The following is a 27,803-nucleotide window of genomic DNA, read 5'->3' on the forward strand; positions in this document are numbered from 1 at the left end:
AGACAACTCTTGCCCTGCATGACCTCCTGACTCAGGGCAAAGTTCATTCACTATCTCAAGCCAATATCCTTGTGGAAATGTAAAAATGAAAAATGTGTTGAAAATGCATTGACTGTATTGCAATGTAATCAAAACATATTTTCACCCAGTCAAACCCAAAGCAAGCTGGTTTGAAATGCATTTTCAGTTTGCAGGTTTGTTGCAAGTTACATAGAAAATCTGTTAAAATGACAAGCCGTGTGAAATTCTCAGTAGAGTCATTACATATCAATGTGACTTTGCAGAATTATTTAGTTCATTACATCCCGTATCTCTCCCAGCAGGCAGTCACTGGGAACAAGCAAGAGGACAATCGACAAGGTCATTGATTTGTCATTGTGTATTTTATATAAAACCTACTGTTGTTTACCAGCCTGTCCTGCTCCATTCAACGTAGGACAGAGCCAATGTAATACATAAAACATGTTAAATAAAATAAATGTATTGTTAGAGCAAGTCTTTTTTCGGCAACAGGCATTCTGTGTTTTTAAACCCTGGTAGTGGACTACATTTGAAAAGTACAGTCATTCAATAATCGTCTGGTTTCCAGGATACATCTACAAATCTAACTAGACACCAGTGTCTGTTGAGGGAAGCAAACACTACTCTTCAAATACTTGATCATCTGAAGCACACAGGCCTCTGAGCTGCATTTGTTAGAGGAAACACAATGACAGAGTTCCCGGGGTGTAATGTAGTGTTTTCAGGAGTCAAAATCTTCACATTTATTTCTTCAGACAGGAGACAATGTAATAGCATACTGCAAAACCTCTGTTTGGTGTAAAAGAAATCCAAGCTATCATCAAATGCATGCTCTAGGGACATGACAAAGTCTAGCAACTATCTTTGATGTATTCAAAAGAGCAGCACCAGCACTTAAGTTCCAGCTGGCTGAGTTCTGAATGAGAGGCCATGCTCAAGTCTCCAAGGTATTGAAAGGAGGACTTTGCTGTTTTTACAGAATCTGTTTTCAGTGTTTATACCTGCTAGACCTTGACTTTGTCCATGTCTATGGTTGACATGGGCACCTCCTCCTGGACAGCCACAGCCCCACTGGTCTGGCAGCAGTTGTGCTGGTGCTCCTTCCAGTCCTGCAATAAGAATAAGGCAGACTAAAGGAGTGAGACAAGTGGTCAGTGGTGGGTGAGTTGAAGGGGCGATTCAATCTCGACACAATTTCAGGAAGTAATGTTTTGCCCTCATTGTGCCCGTCTTTGGTTCCTAAGAGTAGGCTGTTTGATTGAATCACACCCCCACCACTGACAAGGGATCAGTAGTGGGGAGGGTGGTGGGCTGTGATCCAATCAACAGACTTGATGACATGTTCATAGGTCCTAAGAGACCTTTTATGCCCTGCAGAACGCTTAGTGAAATGAAGCCGAGCGGACACGACCCCTGACAACTTAGTTCAGTGACACGGTCTGTAGAGGGTTAAGTCTTACCTTTCTCTGACAGAAGGTGGAACAGTAGTTGACCTTGTGGCATCCCGTGCATTGGCTCATGGCCTCCCGTCCACAGTTCACGCACATTTGCTGTGGGAGAGAAAGTCACAGAATGGAATTACAATCTAAAAAAGGGATAGAATTGATTTGAAAATGAACTGGAAATCAGATAACGCAGGTCATACTTAGCATGATAGAAGAGGTTTGATTTGTTGTTACTCAGCCACATAGTGCGCTACCACACCACGCACATACACAAGTTCCCCTGAGACATTCCCTCTGACATATAACCTGCATAGCCCACTTGTGATTCCTTACAACCAAACCCCGACAAACACCACAACAACCCACAAATTGCTTCTCCAGGGGAACCAAGAGGCACAAAATGTCACCACTGGCTTTTTTGTTGATATGATACCAGGGTTCCATTTCCCCCATTCTATCTAACAAACGCTCTCATGTGGGAGAAGTCATGTGGCTTCAAGGTTGTTTGTTTCTCTCGTATCTATATTGTTTATGTGTGTGAAGTAGCAGGCGTGATATTTCATCCAGCTCTGACAGTTTTATCCTCCAGGGGGAGACCCGGATAAAAAAAAGAGGCTTTTTCTCTTTAATGGACTGAATGGAACACAGCCAAGAGAAAAAGAAAGAGAGAGAGAGTGTGAGAGATAGAGATAGAGGGGGAGAGAGAAAAGAGAGAGAGGGAAAATGAGAGAGAAAGAGAGCGAGGGGTCTCTCCATGTACCTTGATGATGATCTCAGTGATTTCTGAGCCTCTCTTCCCCTCTGGGTCGTCTGGGTGCTGGAATGATATCTGACTCTGGAAGGGCTGGGTGAGAGTACACTGCAGGAGGGAAGACCGCAAATAGAAGTCAAACTAAAATGCATTAAAAAAAAAACCAACAACACCTCAAGACACCCAGCATTGCCTCTTGGTCATGTTCAATAGGCACAAAACAGAAGAAAATGCTACAGTGCGAAAACTTTTCACTACATTGTGCCCTAATGACCATGACCCTGGACTAACCACTAGGGTCTCCTCCTGTCCCCTCACCTCCTTCCTGCTGCCGTGGATCTTGTCCTGGCTGAACGCATCCTGGCCTGCCTGGCAGTGGCAGGCCTGCTTGGCCTGGTCGATCAGTGCCTTGAGCTGCTGCACCGTGCTCAGCAGGCTGTTGGCCGTCTCCTCCAGGTAAAGCCATGTCCTCTGGCCCTCCCTGACCCCAGACACCTCCAGCCCCCCGTTCACCAGCCCCGGGGAGGGGGATGAGGATGGAGACTCCACCTTGGCCTGGGGGGCCATGGCCAGTGCCGGGAGCGCTGTCAACACTGTAGGGAGGGAGGGAGGGGTTAGAGTGTACGTTTGGAATGGAAAAGTTTAATGAGAGTATTCATTAATCATTTCTTAATTATTTGAGGCAAGGAATGTAGAATATGGATTATGAACCAATATACTTTCAATAAGGGCATTGGTATGCATACAATGTTTGATGGAAAAACAATCAATACATTGTTTGACAGAAAACAAATATATGCATTTCAATACAGTGGGGGAAAAAAGTATTTGATCCCCTGCTGATTTTGTATGTTTGCCCACTGACAAAGAAATGATCAGTCTATAATTTTAATGGAAGGTTTATTTGAACAGTGAGAGACAGAATAACAACAACAAAAAATCCAGAAAAACGCATGTCAGAAATGTTATAAATTGATTTGCATTTTAATGAGGGAAATAAGTATTTGACCCCCTCTCAATCAGAAAGATTTCTGGCTCCCAGGTGTCTTTTATACAGGTAACAAGCTGAGATTAGGAGCACACTCTTAAAGGGAGTGCTCCTAATCTCAGCTTGTTACCTGTATAAAAGACACCTGTCCACAGAAGCAATCAATCAATCAGATTCCAAACTCTCCACCATGGCCAAGACCAAAGAGCTCTCCAAGGATGTCAGGGACAAGATTGTAGACCTAAACAAGGCTGGAATGGGCTACAAGACCATCGCCAAGCAGCTTGGTGAGAAGGTGACAACATTTGGTGCGATTATTCGCAAATGGAAGAAACACAAAAGAACTATCAATCTCCCTCGGCCTGGGGCTCCATGCAAGATCTCACCTCGTGGAGTTGCAATGATCATGAGAACGGTGAGAAATCAGCCCAGAACTACACGGAAGGATCTTGTCAATGATCTCAAGGCAGCTGGGACCATAAACACCAAGAAAACAATTGGTAACACACTACGCCGTGAAGGACTGAAATCCTACAGCGCCCCGAAAGGTCCCCCTGCTCAAGAATACATATACATACCCGTCTGAAGTTTGCCAATGAACATCTGAATGATCCAGAGGACAACTGGGTGAAAGTGTTGTCGTCAGATGAGACCAAAATGGAGCTCTTTGGCCTCAACTCAACTTGCCGTGTTTGGAAGCGGAGGAATGCTGCCTATGACCCCAAGAACACCATCTCCACCGTCAAACATGGAGGTGGAAGCATTATGCTTTGGGGGTGTTTTTCTGCTAAGGGGACAGGACAACTTCACCGCATCATTTGACGGGGCCATGTACTGTCAAATCTTGAGTGAGAACCTCCTTCCCTCAGCCAGGGCATTGAAAATGGGTCGTGGATGGGTATTCCAGCATGACAATGACCCAAAACACATGGCCAAGGCAACAAAGGAGTGGCTCAAGAAGAAGCACATTAGGGTCCTGGAGTGGCCTAGCCAGCCTCCAGACCTTAATCCCATAGAAAATCTGTGGAGGGAGCTGAAGGTTCGAGTTGCCAAACGTCAGCCTTAAAACCTTAATGACTTGGAGAAGATCTGCATAGAGGAGTGGGACAAAATCCCTCCTGAGATGTGTGCAAACCTGGTGGCCAACTACAGGAAACGTCTGACCTCTGTGATTGCCAACAAGGGTTTTGCCACCAAGTACTAAGTCATGTTTTGCAGAGGGGTCAAATATTTATTTCCCTCATTAAAATGCAAATCATTTTATAACATTTGATCGGTTTTTCTGGATTTTTTTGTTGTTATTCTGCCTCTCACTGTTCATATAAACCTACCATTAAAATTAGACTGATCATTTCTTTGTAAGTGGGCAAACGTACAAAATTAGCAGGGGATCAAATACTTTTTTCCCCCACTGTATGTGTATTTATTGATAATAGCGATTGATAAGAACGTTAGGCCCGTCCAATTAATATGTAAGCCAGATATAAATCAGGGCAAAAACTACTTTCTGAAATCATGTCAACCCCAACAATAGCTGCCCTTCCTCAAACCTTGATCGCCCCACACCTAGTAACTCCTGATGTGACTCCTTATTTTATGCTTCCAAAATAAGACTGGAAAAGGGGGGGAAACGTGGGTGGAACGAGGGAGAAAATTAGGCCAGATAAGCCTGCCTGCCCCACCCATTGTCCAAGCATCATGGAGGAGGAGAGATACGTCTGTGGCAGTGGCGGTCAGTGTCTTTTAAGATGAGGACAAAAAAAATATTCATGAGCATGTCCTTATTTCTATTAAATCATATTGGATGACTGTCATTCATATTCCATTCACCCAGTTCAATGTAACAGCGACAGGTTTAGACTACTTCATGATACTCAAATTTTCCCTATACTCATCATGAGGTTGCTACAACCTAGCATATGAATGAACATTTACAACGTAGGTGCAGACAGGTCGAGAGACAAGTACAACAGTTGCAAAGTTTCTATTGGATAAATTCAGGTATGTTTATCCCCGTTTTGTTCCCTTTGCTTCCATTTAAGAAAAGTTTTTCAACAGAATTGGCAGAATGAATACACCCCTGTTCACACTAAAACACAGTTCACTTTCATAGCAGCCACGTTGTATTCCTTCTCGCGTCTATGCGCTTTCCTCCTCTCACCACTTCCCTTCGCTTTTGGACTTAAGTACACAACACATCAGCTGTATGTGACCTGGCAAAAAAAACCTTTCCAAGAAAACCGCTAACAACAACCTACATCGTTCTCACCATATTAGCTAAAGTAACATCATAGTTAGCATAGCTAATAGAACTAACGCTGTGCAACTCGGGGCTACCAAGTACTTGAGGCATCACTACAGACATCCTGGTTTGAATCCAGGCTGTTTCACATCCAGACGTGATTGGGAGTCCCATAGGGCAGCGCACAATTGGCCCAGCATCATCCGGGTTTGGCCGGTGTAGGCCGTCAATGTAAATAAGAATTTGTTCTTAACTGACTTACCTAATTAAATAAAGGTTCAATAAAAAAACGTGTTAGTAAACCCAATAGAATCAGGCAGTAACATTACAGTGTACAGTAAGAGTTACACCGGCGGCAATACATTTGTAAAACCAAAAGCTTACCTTGACTGTTCCAGTGTTGTGTTGGAAAAATATAGCCAGCTAGCTAACATAGCATCCCTCTCTTTGAGCAGGATGTTTCAGTAGGCTAAACAAGCTAGCTGCATTTACTAGCTAAGTAAGTGACCCTGAAAAAAAAAGACACTCTCTCTTGTGTCTCTTTCATTTTGGAATAAATGTACCTGTTAACTTAAACTATTGTCTCTCTCTTTGAGTCAACTACTGACCACATTTTATGCACTGCAGTGCTATCTAGCTGTAGCTTATGCTTTTAGTACTAGATTAATTATCTGATCTTTTGATTGGGTGGACAACATGTCAGTTCATGCTGCAAGAGCTCTGATAGGTTGGAGGTCGTCCTCCAGAAGTTGTCATAATTTCTGTGTAAGTCTATGGAAGGTGGTGAGAACCATGAGCCTCCTAGGTTTTGAATTGAAGTCAATGTACCCAGTCAATGTACCCAGCTACCCTACAGAGTGCTGTTGAGGCTACTGTAGACCTTCTTTGCAAAATAACATGTTTAATCAAGTATTGGTGACACATGATTATATTTAGTTTAATCTTAAAAGGATAACTTTGTTTTACTATTTTTATGAAATTCACTGAGGATAGTCCTCCCCTTCCTCCTCTGAGGAGCCTCCACTAATCTGTGGCTGTGGCAGAAGGGAAAGGTTTAATAATCATAGGGCTCCACCAAGCAGCACACCGTCTGATAAATAAAATCACTAGTGGGCTTTCATCTTCCTCCAAAATGTACCAGAGAGCACAGCAGAACAGACAAAGAGCAACAGTCTAAAGAAAGAAGCCCCATCTACTCCGGAGGGAGATGGAAGGAGAGAGAGCGACAAGCGTCACAACATACATCACAGGAGCCCTAACACACACACACACACACACACACAGCATGAGGCTCAAGACACACAAACCCTGCATGCAGTTATACGCTCCCCATCCAACCTGAAAGAACGAGAGGATCTGCAGAGAGGAATGAGAGAAACTCCCTAAATACAGGTGTGCCAAGCTTGTAGCGTCATACCCAAGAAGATTCAAGGCTGTAATCCCTGTCAAAGGTGCTTCAACAAAGTACTGAGTAAAGGGTCTGAATACTTATGTAAATGTGATATCAGTTATATATATATATACATACATACACACACATTTGCAAAATTTCTAAAACCCTGTTGTTGCTTTGTCATTTTGGAGTATTGTGTGTAGATTGATGGGGGGAAACAACTATTTAATCCATTTTACAATAAGGCTGTGGAAAAAGTCAAGGGGTCTGAATTCTTTCCGAATGTACTTTATGTGTCACTATGCAGTGTAGTCTCCCAGGCCCTGCCGCTGAAAAACATCCCCACAGCATGATGCTGCCACTACCATGCTTCACCGTAGGAATGGTGCCAGGTTTCCGCCAGACGTGACGCTTGGCATTCAGGCCAAAGAGTTCAATCTTGGTTTCATCAGACACGATAATCTTGTTTCTCATGGTCCGAGAGTCTTTCAGGTGCCTTTTTCCAAACTCCAAGCGGGCAGTCATGTGCCTTTTACTGAGGAGTGGCTTCCATTTGGCCACTCTACATTAAAGGCCTGATTGGTGGAGTGCTGCAGAGATGGTTGACCTTCTGGAAGGTTCTCCCATCTCCACAGAGGAACTCTGGAGCTCTGTCAGAGTGACCTTCAGGTTCTAGGTCACCTCCCTGACCAAGGCCCTTCTCCTCTGATTGCTCAGTTTGGCCTGGCGGCCAGCTCAAGGAAGAGTCTTGGTGGTTCCAAACTTCATCCATTTAAGAACAACTGTGTTCTTGGAGATCGTCAATGCTGCTGACATTTTTTGGTACCCTTCCCCAGATCTGTGCCTCAACACAATCCTGTCTCTGAGATCTACGGACAATTCCTTCAACCTCATGGCTTGGTTTTTGCTCTGACATGCACTGTCAACTGTTGGACCTTATATAGACAGGTGTGTGCCTTTCCAAATTATGTCCAATCAATTGAATTTATTACAGGTGGACTCCAAGTTGTAGAAACATCTCAAGGATGATCAATGGAAACAGGATGCACCGGAGCTCAATTTCGAGTCTCATAGCAAAGGGTCTGAATACTTCTGTAAATAAGGTATCCGTTTTTCCTTTTTATAAACGTGCAAACATTAAAAAAAAACAGTTTTCGCTTTGTCATGAGGTATTGTGTTGATTGATGAGGAAAACATTTAATTTAAACCATTTTAGAATAAGGCTTTAATGTAAAAAAATGTGGAAAAAGTCAAAGGGTCTGAATACTTGCCAAATGCACTCTATATACAATGCATGGGGTGGAAAAGAGGACATTCATTTGAGCAAGGAAATATAATCAACAATGACCAGTCCCATCATGTCACATCACTCAGGTGTGATGCAAGCTTGTGATTGTTCATTCAAAACAAAGTTTTCCCCCCTTCAGACAGCTAACATCTTCCACCTATCAAACAAGGTGTGTGTGTGTGTGTGTGTGTGTGTGTGTGTGTGTGTGTGTGTGTGAGAGTGGAGGCTCCTCAGAGGAGGAAGGGGAGGACCATCCTCCTCAGTGAATTTCATTTATTTTTCAAATCGAAACATTTAAAAAGTTATCATTTTTAGATAAAAAAACTCTACTATATTCACATCAACAAATAATTAAAACAAATTGTTTAGCCATGAAGGTCTACAGTAGACTCAGCAGCACTCTGTTGAGTAGCACCATGTTGTTGCTGGAGGACAGCTAGCTTCTGTTCTCCTCTGACTACATTGACTTCAATACAAAACCTAGGAGGCTCAGTTTTCAACCCTTTCCATAGACTTACACAGTAATTATGACTACTTCCAGAGGACATCCTCCAATCTATCAGAGCTCATGCAGCATGAACTGACATGTACCTAGTACTGAAAGCATATGCTACAGCTAACAAATTAATTTCTTCAAAAATGAAGGTAGAGCAAGAGAGAGCGAGATATTTTGTAATTTTTTCTCTTCTCACTAAGGTAGCAAATGCAGCTAGTTAATTTAGCCTACTCAAACACCCGGCTCAAACAGAGAGATGCTATGTTAGCTAGCTGGCTATGAATATCAAAACACTGGAACGTATTCAAGTCAAGGTAAGCTTTTGGTTTAACTAAATTATTGCCACCGGGGCCGGTGTAACTGTTAAACTGCTTACTGACTGTACTGCATGAGTGTAACAGGTTTACTAACGTGTTAGTTCTATTATCTATGTTGACTATGACGTTACTTTAGCTAATATGGTGACAACGATGTAGGCTGTGTGTAGCAGTTATGATATGAAGGTATGGATTGGAAAGATTTTTTGGCTTGGTCACAAAAAGCTGATGTGTTGTGCAGGAAAAGGTGAGAGGAGGAGAGCGCGTAGATGCGAGAAGGAATACAACGAGCTGTTTGTATGTTTCTATGAAAGTGAACTGCTTGCGTATGTTTAGGGGTGTTTTCATTCCACCGACTCTGTTGAAAAACGTTTCTTATTAAGGGGAAGCGAACGGAACAAAACGGGTATAAACATACCTGAATTTGTTCAATAGAAACTCTTGCAACTGTTGGACTAATGATTACACCCTAGATCAGCTAGATGCAGGCAAGAGTGTGCAAGGTGGTATTGAATGTGTCACTGTCTGTCCATGTGTCACTGTCACATCAAATTTTTATCTTGACCTGTGTGCACCTACTGTTTTCATTTATAGGCTAGGTTGTAGCAACCTCATGATGAGTATAGGGAAAATTCAAGTAGCCTTAACATGTCACTGTTACATTGAACTGGGTGAATGGAAAATGAATGACAGTAATCCAATATGTTGTAATAGAAATAACATCATGCTCATATTACATTTTTTTAAATGTATATAAAAATAAATAAATCGACCTCATCTTAAAAGGCACCGAAAGCCACTGTTGTGTGTGGACGTGCATGCGTGTGTGCATGTGTGTGTACGCTTGAGTAAAAGAGATCTGCAGGGAGTACATCAATGCACTCGCACACAGCATGACTACAGAAAAAAGGCTATATTTGCAAACAGACTGATTGTATGCAGTTTCCAGAGCACTGAGACAATGACTCCGGCTGTGTTGATGGACAGCCTGTTTGTGTTGTGGCATCGTAATACAGAATTATATAAGTATGCTGAGAGAAAGAGCGAGAGAGAGAGCGCAAACAAGAGAGCGAGAGCTTGAGAGCAAGTGAGATAAATATAGGAAATTGAGTTATAAAAAGATGGGGATGAGATGAGAGAAATAAATATATGGAAGAGAAAGAAAGTGAAGGAAACAGAGAGAGAAATATGTGGAAGTCAGAGAAAAAGATACAGAATGAGAGCAAAGAGAAAGCGAGACAGACCGAGAGAGTGAGAGGAAGAGAAGGAGAGAGAAAGTGTGAGAGGAAGAGGAGAGAGAAAGTGTGAGAGAGTGAGTGTGCGAGAATTCAAGAGCTAAAGAGGGACTGCTAGAGAGAGACTCCTGAGAAGAGTGACACCTGTGATCTCCACCTGTAAAGCCTTGATTAGAGGATCAATGTCCTGGAGGTGAACAACGCCGCATAGCCTCCACTGCCGAGGGAATAAAAGTCCAAAACACTCCTCTCTCCTAGGAGAGGAGAGAAATAACTCCCTCAAATAGTTCCTCATTGTTCACTTGAAAAGACAGTGAGCTGCATCAGGGGTTGAGAAGAGGACTCTAGAACAGAGAGTACAGTGCCATCCTAACTAGGTGGCCAGAGAGAACAACAAAGAAAACAAAAAGACAGCATGCCAGGCAGACAGAGAGCACGTCAGTCTATACCAGGGTTCTCCAACCCTGTTCCTGGAGAGCTACCTGTAGGTTTTCATTCCAACCCTAATCTAGTGCACCTGATTCTAATAATTAGCAGGTTAGTCAGGTTAGTTACAGCTGGGGTTGGCTTGAAAACCTACTGGAGGGTATCTCTTCAGGAACAGAGTTGGAGAGCCCTAGTATATCCACTAAACAAAGACAGCAGGCAGGCAGAGAGAGTGCTTCGGTCTATACACTTTTGGCTTCTCACAGTACTGAACGAAGGTGTACTATTGCTGAGCTTTTTGAGGTCGGTTCGGTTTCGCTTATTAAAAAATAATATGTTTTCAATTTCGATATTTTCTTTTTTTACATTAAATGCATAATGAAATTACAATTATTTTAGAGCTTTTTAATTGAAATTGCCAAAACATAATATTCCATCATCTCCGTCAGGTCCACATTGGGTAGACAAAGGAAAAATAGTAAATTACGATGAAATAATAATATTTCCGTCCTGTACTTTTATTTTATTTGAGGACTTTATTATTTTTCATTCCTTAAAGTCATCTTCTCATCCAGGCAGTAACAGTCAGCCAGCCAGACCATCTAACGTTATCTGTCTTTAGTCATCCTATTCAGCGAGGCTAGCCTGCTGCAGAGCTGCCTGACGTGTTGTGTACATTCCTCTCTCATGCGATCTGTGTAAGTGTATAAAATAACAGATGCAATGGATTATGGTCATTGTAGTTAAATATCATGTTTCTGTGCTGAACTAGGTTGAATATTTGCTTAATGGAAACTATAACTCCCTTCAGCCCAGTGTCCCACATAGTTCCTGACTTGATTTCTGTCTTGAATTATTTAAAATTCTTTCTACAGAAACAGTGCGTTGGGCTCAAAAACAAAAAAAGTAAAATGAAATTCAAGTAATTGAAGCGACAGGCAATTAGTTCAAATCAAACCTTATTAGTCACATGTGACGAATACAACAGGTGTAGACCTTACAGTGAAATGCTTACTTACGAGCACCTAACCAACAATGCAGTTTCCAAAAAAAGATGGATAAGAATAAGAGATAAAACAAGTAATTAAAGAGCAGCAGTAAAATAACAATAGCGAGACTATATACAGGGGGGGTACTGATACAGAGTCAATGTGTGGGGGCACCGATTAGTTGAGGTAGTATGTACATGTAGGTAGAGTTACTAAAGTGACTATGCACAGATGGCAACAGAGTAGCAGTGGTGTAAAGAGGGGGGGGGGGGCAATGAAAATAGTCTGTGTAGCCATTTGACGAGATGTTCAGGAATCTTATGGCTTGGGGGTAAAAGCTGTTGAGAAGCCTCTTGGACCTAGACTTGGCGCTCTGGTACCGCTTGCTGTGCGGTAGCAGAGGGAACAGTCTGACTAGGGTGGCTGGAGTCTGACAATTTTTAGGGCCTTCCTCTGACACCGCCTGGTATAGAGGTCCTGGATGGCAGGAAGCTTGGCCCCAGTGATGTACTGGGCCGTTCGCACTACCCTCTGTAGTGCCTTGCGGTCGGAAGCCGAGCAGTTGCGATACCAGGCAGTGATGCAACCAGTCAGGATGCTCTCGATGGTGCAGCTGTAGAACCTTCTGAGGACCCATGCCAAATCTTTTCAGTCCTCTGAGGGGGAATAGGTTTTGTCGTACCCTCTTCACGACTGTCTTGGTGTGCTTGGACCATGTTAGTTTATTGGTGATGATGGTGTTGATTTGAGCAATGACCAGCCTTTTAAAGCACTTCATGGCTACAGACGTGAGTTCTACGGGTCGGTAGTCATTTAGGCCAGTTACCTTAGTGTTGGGCACAGGCACTATGGTGGTCTGTTTGAAACATAGTTGGTATTACAGACTCGGACAGGGAAAGGTTGAAACTGTCAGTGAAGACACTTGCCAGTTGGTCAGCGCATGCTCGCAGTACATGTCCTGGTAATCCGTCTGGCCCTGCGGCCTTGTGAATGTTGACCTGTTTTTAAGGTCTTACATTGACTGTGGAGAGCGTGATCACACAGTCTTCCGGAACAGCTTGTGCTCTCATGCATGTTTCAGTGTTATTTGCCTCGAAGCGAGCATAGAAGTAGTTTAGCTCGTCTGGTAGGCTCGTGTCACTAGGCAGCTCTCGGCTGTGCTTCCCTTTCTAGTCTGTAATGGTTTTCAAGCCCTGCCACATCCGACGAGCGTCAGAGCCGGTGTAGTACGATTCGATCTTAGACCTGTATTGACGGTTTGCCTGTTTGATGGTTCGCCGGAGGGCATAGCAGGATTTCTTATAAGCTTCCGGGTTAGAGTCGCGCTCCTTGAAAGCGGCAGCTCTAGCCTTTAGCTCAGTGTAGATGTTGCCTGCAATCCATGGCTTCTGGTTGTACGGTCACTGTGGGGACGACGTCATTGATGCACTTTTTGATGAAGCCAATGACTGATATGGTGTACTCCTCAATGCTATTGGAGGAATCCCGGAACATATCCCAGTCGGTGCTTGCAAAACAGTCCTGTAGCTTAGCATCTGACCACTTTTTATTGATCTCGTCACTGGTGATTCCGGTTTTAATTTTTGCTTGTAAGCAGGAATCAGGAGGATAGAATTATGGTGAGATGTGCCAAATGGAGGACGAGGGAGAGCTTTGTATGCATCTCTGTGTGTGAAGTAAAGGTGGTCCAGAGTTTTTTTTTCCTTCTGGTTGAACATTTAACATGCTGATAGAAATTTGGTCAAACGGATTTAAGTTTCCCTGCATTAAAGTCCCTGGCTCCGAGGAGCGCCGCCTCTGGGTGAGCGTTTTCTTGTTTGCTTATGGCGGAATACAGCTCATTAAATGCTGTCTTAAAACTACAGACGAAGGCTGGCACTATGTAAATTGCTACGAAAAATACAGATGAAAACTCTAAGTAGATAGTGTGATCTACAGCTTATCATGAGATACTCTTCCTCGGGCGAGCAATAGCTCGAGGCTTCCTTAGATATCGTGCACCAGATGTTATTTACAAAAATGCATAGTCCGCCGCCCCTTGTCTTACCAGACGCCGCTGTTCTATCCTGCCGGTACAGCGTATAACCAGCCAGCTGTATGTTGATAGTGTCGTCGTTCAGCCACGACTCCTTTGAAGCATAAGATATTACAGTTTTGAATGTCCTGTTGGTAGTTTAATCTTCCGCGTAGGTATTTTATTCTCCAAAGATTGCACGTTTGCTAGCAGAATGGAAGGAAGTGGAGGTTTATTCGATCACCTACGAATTCTCAGAAGGCAGCCCGCCCTCTGGCCCCTTTTTCTCTGCCTCTTCACGCAAATCCCAGGGATCTGGGCCTGTTCCCTAGAAAGCAGAAAATCATTCGCACGGGCTCGTTAAAGGAAAAAAAGGATTCTGCCAGTCCATGATGAGTACTTGTTTAATAACCGGGGGGAAAACACAAACACTAAATCCCAGAAACAGCCTGGTGCATGAGGTAGACTATCACTCTCAGCCTCCACGCCACTCCACCAACCATGGTGAGGGGCTACCTTTCACTTCACTAGGCGGCTCCTAAAATAACCAGGCATCCATCTTTGCCGGGGGCTTAATTGTGTGAAGGTTTCCAGGTGAGCCAGGGAGAGCGAGCGAGCGATGGGAACAGCGAGAGCGCGAGCGAGCGAATGGAACAGAGAGCGAGCGAGCGAGCGATGGGAACAGAGCGAGCGAGCGAGCGATGGGAACAGAGCGAGCGAGCGAGCGATGGGAACAGAGAGCGAGCGAGCGAGCGAGCGATGGGAACAGAGAGCGAGCGAGCGAACAGAGAGCGAGCGAGCGAGCGATGGGAACAGAGAGCGAGCGAGCGAGCGATGGGAACAGAGAGCGAGCGTGCGAGCGATGGGAACAGAGAGCGAGCGTGCGAGCGATGGGAACAGAGAGCGAGCGTGCGAGCGATGGGAACAGAGAGCGAGCGTGCGAGCGATGGGAACAGAGAGCGAGCGAGCGAGCGATGGGAACAGAGAGCGAGCGAGCGAGCGATGGGAACAGAGAGCGAGCGAGCGAGCGATGGGAACAGAGAGCGAGCGAGCGAGCGATGGGAACAGAGAGCGAGCGATGGGAACAGAGAGCGAGCGAGCGAGCGATGGGAACAGAGAGCGAGCGATGAGGTGTGTGTGTGTATGCATTTGTCTTTGTAGAGAGAAAGGGGATCATGACAGTACGTCAGAGCAACACTCTAAATTAGGATGGGGCGTCGGTCAGAGGCAGCTTCTGCTGACAACCGTCATCCTCGGGCGACCAGGATCTGCACGATGCAGGGAGGAAGAAATGCTTCTGGAGGACGTGTGAGCAGGTAGGAGAGGGAGAAGAGTGTTAAGAAACTGGGACTACAACTAAAGGCTACACCAAAGTACTTTTAAATATCTTTCCATACAGGTCTCCTCTCCTTCTGGCCAATGATCTCATTCTGAAAGTACAGCATAGGGGGTAGCGATATGACCTATTTAGGACATTTCCCTACTGTATAAGTACCCTACCAAAGAAGGAACAAAGGACAGGAGGGATGTTTGAGAGACTTGGGACATGGACTCAACACAGCACAGCAGGATCACCATCAAAAATCTGTACAATAATATCAAAACAGAGAAACGTCATCTTCCACCATCCTCATAGAGCAGCATGTAGTTTAGTGGCTGCCAGGCAGCTATCAAGGACATAACAGCATTACCATTCAAGGCTTCGCACTAGTCGCTTTACAAGAGGGCCTACTCTCTCTCTGCCATCCTGAAGAACCACCACCGACACAGAGTTCATTACTAAATAACTAGAGAAGTTCATTACTGGCCAGGAAAGTGAATTAATGGCTAGCCAACCAACCCACGCTAGTCAGGTCCGTGCTTTGCTCTGCCCGCCAACCAGATGGCTAATTAAGCCCAGAGATCGGCATTAACCTTAACATTAGCAGCAGTCACACAGAGGATGCGGCTCACACCATTACGGCTGGCTGAGTAGGGGTATTCTGCTGGATACCTGTGTGGCTCACAGGGGGGGTGGTTGAGTGGGTGGGTCAGTCCCTCTTCTTACTGATACCTGTCTGGCTCACAGGGAGGGTGGATGAGTGGGTGGGTCAGTCCCTCTTCTTACTGATACCTGTCTGGCTCACAGGGAGGGTGGATGAGTGGGTGGGTCAGTCCCTCTTCTTACTGATACCTGTCTGGCTCACAGGGAGGGTGGATGAGTGGGTGGGTCAGTCCCTCTTCTTACTGATACCTGTCTGGCTCACAGGGAGGGTGTTTGAGTGGGTGGGTCAGTCCCTCTTCTTACTGATACCTGTCTGGCTCACAGGGAGGGTGGTTGAGTGGGTGGGTCAGTCCCTCTTCTTACTGATACCTGTCTGGCTCACAGGGAGGGTGGTTGAGTGGGTGGGTCAGTCCCTCTTCTTAATGTAGAGCGACTGAGCAGCAAACGCCAGTCATTCTGGACAAAATTGGTTAAAATCCAGTATAGACCATGGAGATCAAACTGCAATTCTTTGAGAGGAAAGAACAATGCAAGCTAGAAAGAAACAAAGGGATGCAAATAAATAGGAGAATATCAATGGGGGAGAGGAAATAAGGGGGGAGCGAAATAGTTAAACGTTAAAATGGTAATTGTGGCCATTTTTCACAAGGGGAGCAGAGCGTGTCGGTCGGACGGGTATCCCTGACAGAGACGCTTAGTTAATAAGGAGGCGTCCCCCGGTCGGACGGGTATCCCTGACAGAGACGCTTAGTTAATAAGGAGACGTCCCCCGGTCGGACGGGTATCCCTGACAGAGACGCTTAGTTAATAAGGAGACGTCCCCCGGTCGGACGGGTATCCCTGACAGAGACGCTTAGTTAATAAGGAGACGTCCCCCGGTCGGACGGGTATCCCTGACAGAGACGCTTAGTTAATAAGGAGGCGTCCCCCGGTCGGACGGGTATCCCTGACAGAGACGCTTAGTTAATAAGGAGGCGTCCCCCGGTCGGACGGGTATCCCTGACAGAGACGCTTAGTTAATAAGGAGGCGTCCCCCGGTCGGACGGGTATCCCTGACAGAGACGCTTAGTTAATAAGGAGACGTCCCCCGGTCGGACGGGTATCCCTGACAGAGACGCTTAGTTAATAAGGAGACGTCCCCCGGTCGGACGGGTATCCCTGACAGAGACGCTTAGTTAATAAGGAGGCGTCCCCCGGGAGCTCGTTAGCTAGACAGAGGAACGGAGCGCATGTCACACACACTCAAACCAATCAGGACACAGACACGGCCCGGGCATCCCTGGGTTCTGATAGGATGATTAATAGGGGGTGCATCCAGACTGCTGTCTGCCGGGCACAGACAGGCAGCAGGTAATTGGGGCAGCCAGAGCCCAGTCTAGTAAGGATTCCACCACTCACTACCAACCACAGGTCACATGACCCTGTCCCCCCTCACTCTGTCAGACACACAGAGCAGAGGACTCAAGGACAATTGTCCAGTTTTCTTAGGGCAATATGTTAAATGTGCACGCTGGAAACCAGGTAAATACATCTATAGAGTCCACTTTGCTTGTGGAAATAGCTAGCTATGCATTTTGGATCCAGCTGTTAATTCAAAACCACTTTGTTTAATCCGAGTGACTCTGTGATATATCCTCTCAACTGAAGACCTTCAAGAAATGGATGCCTGACTATGGTTGAGGGCTAACCTACTGTAGGTACCTTCTGTGTGACGGTGGTGTGGTAACCTACTGTAGGTACCTTCTGTGTGACGGTGGTGTGGTAACCTACTGTAGGTACCTTCTGTGTGACGGTGGTGTGGTAACCTACTGTAGGTACCTTCTGTGTGACGGTGGTGTGGTAACCTACTGTAGGTACCTTCTGTGTGACGGTGGTGTGGTAACCTACTGTAGGTACCTTCTGTGTGACGGTGGTGTGGTAACCTACTGTAGGTACCTTCTGTGTGACGGTGGTGTGGTAACCTACTGTAGGTACCTTCTGTGTGACGGTGGTGTGGTAACCTACTGTAGGTACCTTCTGTGTGACGGTGGTGTGGTAACCTACTGTAGGTACCTTCTGTGTGACGGTGGTGTGGTAACCTACTGTAGGTACCTTCTGTGTGACGGTGGTGTGGTAACCTACTGTAGGTACCTTCTGTGTGACGGTGGTGTGGTAACCTACTGTAGGTACCTTCTGTGTGACGGTGGTGTGGTAACCTACTGTAGGTACCTTCTGTGTGATGGTGTTGTGGTAACCTACTGTAGGTACCTTCTGTGCTGGTGAAGACCTCGCCATGTGCCGTGCCCTCGGAGAGAAGGGCTGTGGCGTCCCCGGGAGACGTCCGGTCGAAGGTCAGGGTCCCTGACGTGGTGATCTGGCCTGATGGAGACACTGTGACTGGATTACAGAAAGACAAAGACAACACACTGATTGATTTCAGAATAAAAACATTTGAGTGCTTTATCAATGCTTTATATTGTCCCCAACTACATGGTCAGTGGGACTTGGAAACAACTTTTTATAAGACAAGATACTTCGTGTTATATATATATATATATATTAGTCCAACTTTTTCAGGGGGTACCCCATTTTTTCGCAAGACCTAGTTTTTGGCCAGAAATTCTGGAAACCCCACCCCAAATCTAATGCCAGCCTTAAAGTCTATAGATTTTGATTTTTACGTCAACAAATAACATTCCATTCATTGCATTTCAACCAATAAATGCATATACTCAATAGAAATCTATTTTCCAAATGATCTTTCTCAAAAATGTTTGTATATTGTCTTCTAAAATAATCTGCACTCTCAATTCCCCCACCACCCCGACTTTGAATACTACTTTGCTAGCTACTAGCAGAGAACCTCTATGGGGGGGTTTACAAAACGGTGCCAACAGCTACCCTGTGGTCCCATTTTGACAACGGAATCACAGATGATGACTGAGCAAGATTTACTTTGTCTTCTGTCCTGTGCTTTGACTTGTCTGTAACACATATTTAAAGACTTCCCTCTGAATGACGGGATCCATGTATGTCATTCAAGAGGTTAAGGGGAGGACGTCGGAACGTCTGTCTGTGGTATCTGAAGAGTATGTGCGTTTAAAGTTGTATTAGTCATATGTACAGGTTAAACATGGTATACACCAATGAAATGCTTACTTATTCCTTCTCGACAATGCAACAATAAGAAATAGTAAAATGCAAGAAAACAAACAAAGTAAATGGCTCAGTGGAATATAATTGACATTTTAACATAAGTACAATACACAATATTTACACATGTTTTGGGGCAGGGCGGGTGGGTAAGTTTTTAAATTGTGCAGTATTTCCCCTCATCTTTCTCCCTCTGTCCTATTAGACTCATTTAGCTGAGTATTTGTGTGTGTGTGTGTGTGTGTGTGTGTGTGTGTAACTCACATGTTGCCCCCGGTGCCAGTGTGATGTTCTTGGGCGGTGGGAGGGGGAGGTCCTTCTTCTCTGGAGTGGTCGGCTGCTCGTTCTCCTTCTTGCGTCTCTTGTAAGGAACAAACAGTCTGACCGGGCCAGTCTAGACCAGAAGGAAAGGGGGAAGTATAGTCACAGACAACAGGGGAAACCAAAGTCTGAAGCATCCGTTTAGAACTTCCACTCACCACCAAGTATGGCGATGAGAGGAAGTCTAGTGGCGGAAAGTAGGAGAAGATGGAGCCAGATGAAACCTTGCCGACATTCTGCTAATTTTCTCATCGATTAAACATTCAATCTCAATACAGTTTTCTGTTACCAAAATTAGAATCTGTTACAAACAGAGTGAACTAACTTTTATAGACTTCACCCTTTGCCAATAGTTTCAAGAAATTGCGTAGTTTAGGAGTGCAAGGGCGAATTGAGTTATAGAGTACCACAGTATGTGTCATAATATCCATAAAACCTAGCGGTCAAACAAGGAAATGGTTCCAATCGTTTTTCAACAATTACATTTATCCCATAGGGGATTTTAGATACACTTAAAATAAGGTCTGTGTTTCATGTAGGCTTACCCTGGAGTTTCATTTTGATAATCGTGTACATCTCTCTGAACAAGGTGACTTAAATCAATATATTCACCTGTATTTACCCCCCCAAAATGAAAAGCTATTTAGCTGCTAATGTGGCTATCATAAAGAACTACAAATGCCATGAGCTGGATGAGACTGCTGAATCGAGGCAAAGGTAAGAATCTCTGGATTAACCATCGAATGTTAGCTAAATGTAGTAATAAATACATTTAAATAAATGTACAATTCTGTGAACTGTCTTGTGCAACTTTTAAATTGACACAATACCTGTTAGCAAAGGTGTCAGCTAGAGATGATGTGCAGGAACTTGCAGGGATTTGTAGTCTTACATGATGTCTACTTTGACGCTAATTAGCATTTTCGGATCTGAGCATCAAAAGAGATTAATATATTGATAAAAGTCAACTTGTCCGAGAGAGATTTAAATGGTTATCAAAACGTCATGCCAGGGTAAGCCTACACAAAACACAGCCCATATTTTCAGTGTTTCTAAAATTCCCTATGGGAAAAATGAATGGTGGACAAACGATTGGAACCACTTCCCCGTTTCACTGCTAGGTTTTATGGGTATTATGATACTTCCACTGTAGGGCTCTATTGCACACGAGCACTTCAGAGTGGGCGTTCCCTAACAGAAATATGCAAATACATGCTAAAACACACCAATAGAATCTTGCTAGCTCGTGCTTGGCTCTGCCCACCTCCTTGCTTGTTCTGCCCACTGCTTAATTTGCTCCCATTGGAAAAGACACCAATGACAAATGTTGGGTTAGTTGCCAGTATCTTTGGTATAGTGATTGGTCAGCAATAGTCGTGGTGGAAATAATATGTGATCAGTTTTTCCCACACCTTCGTGAACTGTTGGTCAGCTTGATTAGTTTCAGTAAAAATAACTAAAAAACAGTTAACAGTTCTATAACAGTAACGCTTACAGGCAGCTGAATGTTCTGTTTCATGTGATCAACAAAGTTATGAAAGATTGCCTTTGATGCAGATGGCAAAAGCAGCTATGAAACAAAATATATGTTGTGCTGTAGGAAACAATTTCTCCCCTTATCTTGCAAACAATAAAGCAGTCCCCCGGAGTCTATCCTTTATGTCTGCCAGCCCAGGGACCCGCTATAGTCAGGATCAGAGGAAGAACTATCAAACACTTAGCAGAGACACAAGATTGGCTCATTGTTGTTTACATTATGGCTGGAAATGCATGTCATAAATAAATGGTACATACCATATTAATGTTCTCCCCTGCGTAAGATGGACTATCCTTGGTACACTAGGGGAAAATATAAGACAAAGAGAATGTGATTGGACAAAACGGAATATGAGAATTTCACAACCAGGCCTTTAGAAGTGATGACCAATATCTACATGTCATGCAAACCGCACAGAGAGCCTGTACTGCGCAGTTCTGTTTGTTACACCTATACCCTTGTGGCGTCCTATCCCTTGAGCTACCGGCTTGTTCAAAAGACATTCATTCACCGACATCTTTGTCTCTGTAAAGTCAATTAACTCACCAACGAGAGGTCGTCACAGCAGGCCGCACAAGTACAGGACGCGGCATGGGGGTTGAGGATGCGCTCCTGAGAAACCATTCATATGGCTGGTTACTAAACAATTATATATAAAATTCCTTCATATATATATATATATATAATTGTATTCCGACCGCAGGTGGCACAGTTCCATCAGAGCCTGTCACGGCTGACAGACTGTGGGCTGAGTGGACTGGCTCGCTCACCTGGATTAGGCACTGCAGGGGACGGCCTGCATAGCGGATGCTTCTCTTCCAGTCCTTGCTGCTCGCCCGGCCAGACATGCCCTCAAACTCAGTGGGCGTGTACCAGTGGTTGCTGTGCTTGATGCAGCGTCCCTTTCCGCCTGGTTGCCAGTCGATTGGACAGGCAGCAGAGACAAGACAACATGGCCGCAATTATTTACATGGAGATGGACATGTATAGTTAATTATTAAGACTATCCTAGCCCCTTCATTCACCATAACCCATGTATTCTCAAGTTGAGGGAAGAAAATCTGTCATCTGTAAAAATATGACTTCTTTCAGAGAACTTTTAGCAGCTGGATTTGTTAAAACAATCAACTCCAGAGAACCACCCCTGTTCCCTATACCACTCCTCAACTTTATCAACACCGTCACACATGTATTTCTCCAGTCTTGATACTTCCATTACAGGTCATCAGGGTGGCTGCGGTTTCCAGCCAGGGCTGAGGAAAGCTGTCCTCATCTTCAAACCAAGAGCTCCACCTTGTGGCCCAACTAGCCCTACCTGAGCCCAGTCTGTTCTTGTACAACATGCCGCTGGTGTTCCTGCAGCGCACTGGCAGCTCGTTGTTGTACACAGACGGATCCCAGTTGTACTTGGAGCCATCTTTCTCCTGCCCTGGATTCATTGGGGTGGAGGGAGTCTGGGGGGCTGGGGACAACACACAACACTGAAATTACAGAGACACCCGAAATGTATTTCAGATAGCCTGACGACTCACTAAATTCTTCCGCTGCTCTGTCGTTCACTACATACTTTAGTCTGAGACTGCCATCATTGAAGTCGTTTGTAGTGACGGGGGGCAGGAGGGGCGTTGTACAAAACAAAGTCAACAGCAATCGGATCGTCTCTAACCAATCAGAGTACTAAAGCCAATGACACATTTTCAAACCGGCATTTTACCAACGTGTTTTATGACTCTGGCCCAACCCATTCGTTTCTGGACCAATCAGACGGCCCTGAATGTGTTTGCATTCAGTGAAGGGTTGGGAAGGTACTCAGACTCATTGGGGAGAAGAAAGTAACGTCCTTGAGCGTGGCGTAGCATTTGGCCAGGACAAGGAGTATTTCAGAGGCCATATACAGATTTAGACATAATTTCATTTATCCTGTCTTGGCTAGGCATCTCCGGAATAAAAGCACACAGGTCAAAGCAGATGCTGCTATCTATTGGCTACAAGTCCATTACAAAAACTTTCCAGCACAGTAATGATTGATGAAGGTAGGAATTTTATACAATACTTTCTATGAAAAGTATCGTACAAAATACAGGTCAAGAGCGCATTGAGATTCCCTGGTGCATACCAGAGGACATGGCGGCTGCAGCGTTCTTCAATCCTGTTGCGTCCACTATTCCTTCAGTGTGAACCACTATCAGAGTGGCCTTCTGGGGATTGAGACCGTCGCCAATCTGTAGGGTGGTCCTGCCAGTCTGTCATGTGATGGAGGAGCAGAGAGAAACATTACATTGCACAGTCTGTGCTGCTGGGTAGGTGATGTGACATATGGGTCTAGTTTTCCATGGTCTGTTTCTTTTCAGATTAGTTGTTGGAAAATCGAATACAAATGTGGTCCTATAGTCTAGACGATATACGCCTAGTGAGTGGTCCTAGAGTCTAGACTACGTACGCCTATTGAGTGGTCCTATAGTCTAGACTATGTACGCCTAGTGAGTGGTCCTAGAGTCTAGACGATATACGCCTAGTGAGTGGTCCTAGAGTCTAGACTACGTACGCCTAGTGAGTGGTCCTATAGTCTACACTACGTACGCCTAGTGAGTGGTCCTAGAGTCTAGACGATATACGCCTAGTGAGTGGTCCTATAGTCTAGACGATATACGCCTAGTGAGTGGTCCTATAGTCTAGACGATATACGCCTAGTGAGTGGTCCTATAGTCTAGACGATATACGCCTAGTGAGTGGTCCTAGAGTCTAGACGATATACGCCTAGTGAGTGGTCCTAGAGTCTAGACGATATACGCCTAGTGAGTGGTCCTAGAGTCTAGACGATATACGCCTAGTGAGTGGTCCTAGAGTCTAGACGATATACGCCTAGTGAGTGGTCCTATAGTCTAGACTACGTACGCCTAGTGAGTGGTCCTAGATTCTAGACGATATACCCCTAGTGAGTGGTCCTAAGGTCTAGACGATATACGCCTAGTGAGTGGTCCTATAGTCTAGACGATATACGCCTAGTGAGTGGTCCTAGAGTCTAGACGATATACGCCTAGTGAGTGGTCCTGGAGTCTAGACTACGTACGCCTAGTGAGTGGTCCTATAGTCTAGACGATATACGCCTAGTGAGTGGTCCTGGAGTCTAGACGATAGACGCCTAGTGAGTGGTCCTAGAGTCTAGACGATATACGCCTAGTGAGTGGTCCTATAGTCTAGACTACGTACGCCTAGTGAGTGGTCCTATAGTCTAGACGATGTACGCCTAGTGAGTGGTCCTAGAGTCTAGACGATATACGCCTAGTGAGCGGTCCTAGAGTCTAGACGATATACGCCTAGTGAGTGGTCCTAGAGTCTAGACTACGTACGCCTAGTGAGTGGTCCTAGAGTCTAGACGATATACGCCTAGTGAGTGGTCCTAGAGTCTAGACGATATACGCCTAGTGAGTGGTCCTATAGTCTAGACTACGTACGCCTAGTGAGTGGTCCTAGAGTCTAGACGATGTACGCCTAGTGAGTGGTCCTATAGTCTAGACGATATACGCCTAGTGAGTGGTCCTATAGTCTAGACGATATACGCCTAGTGAGTGGTCCTAGTCTAGACGATATACGCCTAGTGAGTGGTCCTAGAGTCTAGACTACGTACGCCTAGTGAGTGGTCCTATAGTCTAGACTACGTACGCCTAGTGAGTGGTCCTATAGTCTACACGATATACGCCTAGTGAGTGGTCCTATAGTCTAGACGATATACGCCTAGTGAGTGGTCCTATAGTCTAGACTACGTACGCCTAGTGAGTGGTCCTAGAGTCTAGACGATATACGCCTAGTGAGTGGTCCTATAGTCTAGACGATATACGCCTAGTGAGTGGTCCTACAGTCTAGACGATATACGCCTAGTGAGTGGTCCTAGTCTAGACGATATACGCCTAGTGAGTGGTCCTAGAGTCTAGACGATATACGCCTAGTGAGTGGTCCTATAGTCTAGACTACGTACGCCTAGTGAGTGGTCCTATAGTCTACACGATATACGCCTAGTGAGTGGTCCTATAGTCTAGACGATATACGCCTAGTGAGTGGTCCTATAGTCTAGACGATATACGCCTAGTGAGTGGTCCTATAGTCTAGACTACGTACGCCTAGTGAGTGGTCCTATAGTCTAGACGATATACGCCTAGTGAGTGGTCCTAGAGTCTAGACGATATACGCCTAGTGAGTGGTGAAGACGAATTAAAGGAATGGAACTGTTAAATACTCATGTTGGGCTCTAGTGTGGCAGCTGTCAACATCAACATTTTAGTCATTTAGAAAACGCTCTTATCCAGAGTGACTTACTGGTCCCCCGTAGTGAATGCACACATTTTTGTACTGGTCCCCCGTGGGAATCGAACCCAAAACCTTTGCGTTGCAAGTGTCATGCTCTACCAACTGAGCTACGCAGAAACAATACAAATCCACTAGTAGGCCTAGACCACAAGATATTCAGATCCAAAATGACCACCATGCGAGAACTTACAAGAACATGCTCTGGTATGGAGGCTGAGGTGGCAGTGAACACATTGTCCTCGGCTGCTTGGACATCCCCCACAGTGACTGTTGTGACTTCTGTTGTGAGAGATCACAGGTTGAAATAGTCAAGTGCACTCTACCTACATGACTGGCTTGTCTCTATTTGTAGTAGATCTCACTATATGAATCAAATTAGTTTTGATGTATTTATTTAAGGTGGCCATGATGGTATGAGGGCCAGATTGGGAATTTAGCCAGGACCCCAGGGTTAACACCCCTATTCTCACGATAAGTGCCATCGGATCTTTAGTGACCACAGAGTCAGGACACCCATTTAACATCCCACCCGAAAGACTGCACCTTATAAAGGGCAATCACTGCCCTGCAGCATTGGGATATTTCTTTTTAGGGACCAAAGGAAAGTGTCTCCTACTGGCCCTCCAAAACCACTTCCAGCAGTATCTGGTCTCCCATCCAGGGCTACCAGGACCCTCCCTACTTAGCTTCAGAGGTAAGCCAGCAGTGGGATGCAGGGTGGTGTGCTGATAGTTGATTTGATAGGGAAACAAAAACAAGGACTGTGCCCAAATATTTGAATACCAAATATTATGTATAAAACTGGCAACATGGGCGTCTTGCAATATTACCTGTATTTTACCTAACGTTAAATACAAATATCTCCGGAAAATAACATGTTTGGAGGTACATGTAAGGGGCTATGATGATAATCAAATGTATAAGTTAGCTAGTTCATGCGTTTCAAAATGGGTAACAGTACTATAGCTAATGCAGCTGAATTAGGTTAGGCTGGTTGATTTAGCTAGCTAGCTAACCTGTTTGTGTTTGCCTATGAGTCTAGTATTGTAACTAGCAGTACTAGCACAGATGAAAGGAAGTTAGGTAGGAAACATAATATGTGGTACTTGCTAACGAACTAAAACAGGTGTAGTTGGCATTTAGCTAGCTTGACGAGTATCAGTAACGTTAGCTGGCTGCATCCTCAAACTTGCCTGCAAAAGCTGTCTCGGCATCGTCAGAGTTCGGCAAAGACTCGGTTCCAATCTCGATGTTCCCCGGTTCTCCCATTACTGTCATCGTGGTGACTTCGGCCTCCGACTCAGTATCCGAATCCACCCCCTCCTCCACCGGCTCTCCGGCAGCGTCTATGGACTCCTCGTCCAACGCTAGTCCCTTCGTTGCCGAGTCCGTCTCGTCCATTTTCCTATGTCTAACGATTTACGCCGAATTTGACCGAGAAATAATCGGAGAATATGGCACCGACCCGATTATATTGTGCTGTGCATAAACCGCTCATGCACTGGAATAAAAAATAATTTGTGGCGTCGATTAAATTATTATTTCAAACCGAATGTATTAAAACCGTGAGAAATGGCGTCTTACGTTCGTTCTCTTTACGCTTTTCGATGAAGTCTCACAGGAAGGAGATGCAGCGGAAATTACCGAAACAAAACGACGTCACACGAATCGACGCTCAAGCCTCGTTTCATTTTTGCACCACTAGGTGGCAATATACACATGAGAATAAAAAATAAAAAACGTTTATTTAACCTTTATTTAACCAGGTAGGCTAGTTGAGAACAAGTTCTCATTTGCAACGGCGACCTGGCCAAGATAAAGCATAGCAGTTCGACATATACAACAACACAGAGTTACACATGGAATAAACAAACATACAGTCAATAATGCAGTAGAAAAAAGGAAAACAAAAGGTCTATATACAGTGAGTGCAAATGAGGTAAGATAAGGGAGTTAAGGCAATAAATAGGCCATGGTGGCGAAGTAATTACAATATAGCAATTACACACTGGAATGGTAGATGTGCAGAAGATGAATGTGCAAGTAGAGATACTGGGGTGCAAAGGAGCAAGATAAATAAATACACTATGGGGATGAGGTAGTTGGATGGGCTGTTTTCAGATTGGCTATGTACAGGTGCAGTGATCTGTGAGCTGCTCTGACAGCTGGTGCTTAAAGCTAGTGAGGGAGATATGAGTCTCCAGCTTCAGTGATTTTTACAGTTCGTTCCAGTCATTGGCAGCAGAGAACTGGAAGGAAAGGCGGCCAAAGGATGAATTGGCTTTGGGGGGGACCAGTAAGATATACCTGCTGGAGTGCGTGCTACGAGTGGGTGCTGCTATGGTGACCAGTGAGCTGAGATAAGGCGGGGCTTTACCTAGCAGAGACTTGTAGATGACCTGGAGCCAGTGGGTTTGGCTACGAGAGTGAAGCGAGGGCCAGCCAACGAAAGCGTACAGGTCGCAGTGGTGGGTAGTATATGGGGCTTTGGTGACAAAACGGATGGCACTGTGATAGACTGCATCCAATTTGTTGATTGGCACAGCATCGTCCGGGTTAGGGGAGGGTTTGGCCAGGGTAGGCCGTCATTGTTGAATCAAAATTTGTTCTTAACTGGCTTGCCTAATTAAATAAAGGTGAAATAAATAAAATATTTTAAAAATTATTGTGCGCCGCCCTATGTTATGTCTAATAATGAACAATTGTTCATCATTAGACCAACAGTAGATTAAGTCCATGAGCCAGGCGCAGGGTTTCCCAAACTAAGTCCCGGTGCCCACCCTGAGTGCATGTTTTGTTTTTTGCCCTAGCGCTACACAGCTGATTCAAATAACCAACTCATCATCAAGCTTAGATTATTTTAATCAACTGTTTAGTGCTAGGGCAAAAACCAAAACATGCACTCAGGGTGGGGCCCCA

At 44.9% G+C, this 27,803-nt stretch overlaps 1 protein-coding gene across 4 annotated transcripts; it reads right to left on the reverse strand.

Annotated features, from left to right (window-relative positions):
• Window positions 1-364: 364 nt before the first annotated feature.
• Window positions 365-27,658, reverse strand: deaf1 (DEAF1 transcription factor). Of its 4 annotated transcripts, none has more exons than XM_014169956.3 (13): window positions 26,078-27,658; window positions 25,075-25,163; window positions 22,696-22,822; window positions 21,895-22,041; window positions 21,350-21,489; window positions 21,126-21,191; window positions 20,837-20,881; window positions 18,986-19,115; window positions 17,828-17,959; window positions 2,536-2,810; window positions 2,227-2,325; window positions 1,482-1,571; window positions 365-1,130 (listed from the first exon to the last, which is right to left on the reverse strand). In XM_014169956.3, the coding sequence occupies exons 1-13, from the start codon at window positions 26,283-26,285 to the stop codon at window positions 1,026-1,028; spliced, it is 1,653 nt and encodes a 550-aa protein (XP_014025431.1). In that variant the 5' UTR covers window positions 26,286-27,658; the 3' UTR covers window positions 365-1,025. The 4 variants fall into 4 exon arrangements, with proteins under 4 accessions (XP_014025431.1, XP_014025433.1, XP_014025430.1 ...); XM_014169958.3 differs by having other exon boundaries at window positions 17,837-17,959; window positions 26,078-27,655; XM_014169955.3 differs by having other exon boundaries at window positions 17,828-17,965; window positions 26,078-27,655.
• Between the last annotated feature and the right edge of the window lie 145 nt (window positions 27,659-27,803).

Source organism: Salmo salar, chromosome 23 (genome assembly GCF_965601325.2).
Source record: "Salmo salar chromosome 23, fSalSal1, whole genome shotgun sequence".
Classification (NCBI taxonomy): domain Eukaryota; kingdom Metazoa; phylum Chordata; class Actinopteri; order Salmoniformes; family Salmonidae; genus Salmo; species Salmo salar.

Bases quoted from the DNA above. Each gene is read 5' to 3' on its own strand.
- deaf1 (XM_014169955.3), bottom strand. From the start codon at position 26,285: ATGGACGAGACGGACTCGGCAACGAAGGGACTAGCGTTGGACGAGGAG. The intron at 25,164-26,077 runs GCAAGTTTGAGG...CTCTCACAACAG, and splicing joins TGCCGAGACAGCTTTTGCAG to AAGTCACAACAGTCACTGTG. The intron at 20,882-21,125 runs GTGAGTTAATTG...ATTTTCCCCTAG, and splicing joins GCTGTGACGACCTCTCGTTG to TGTACCAAGGATAGTCCATC.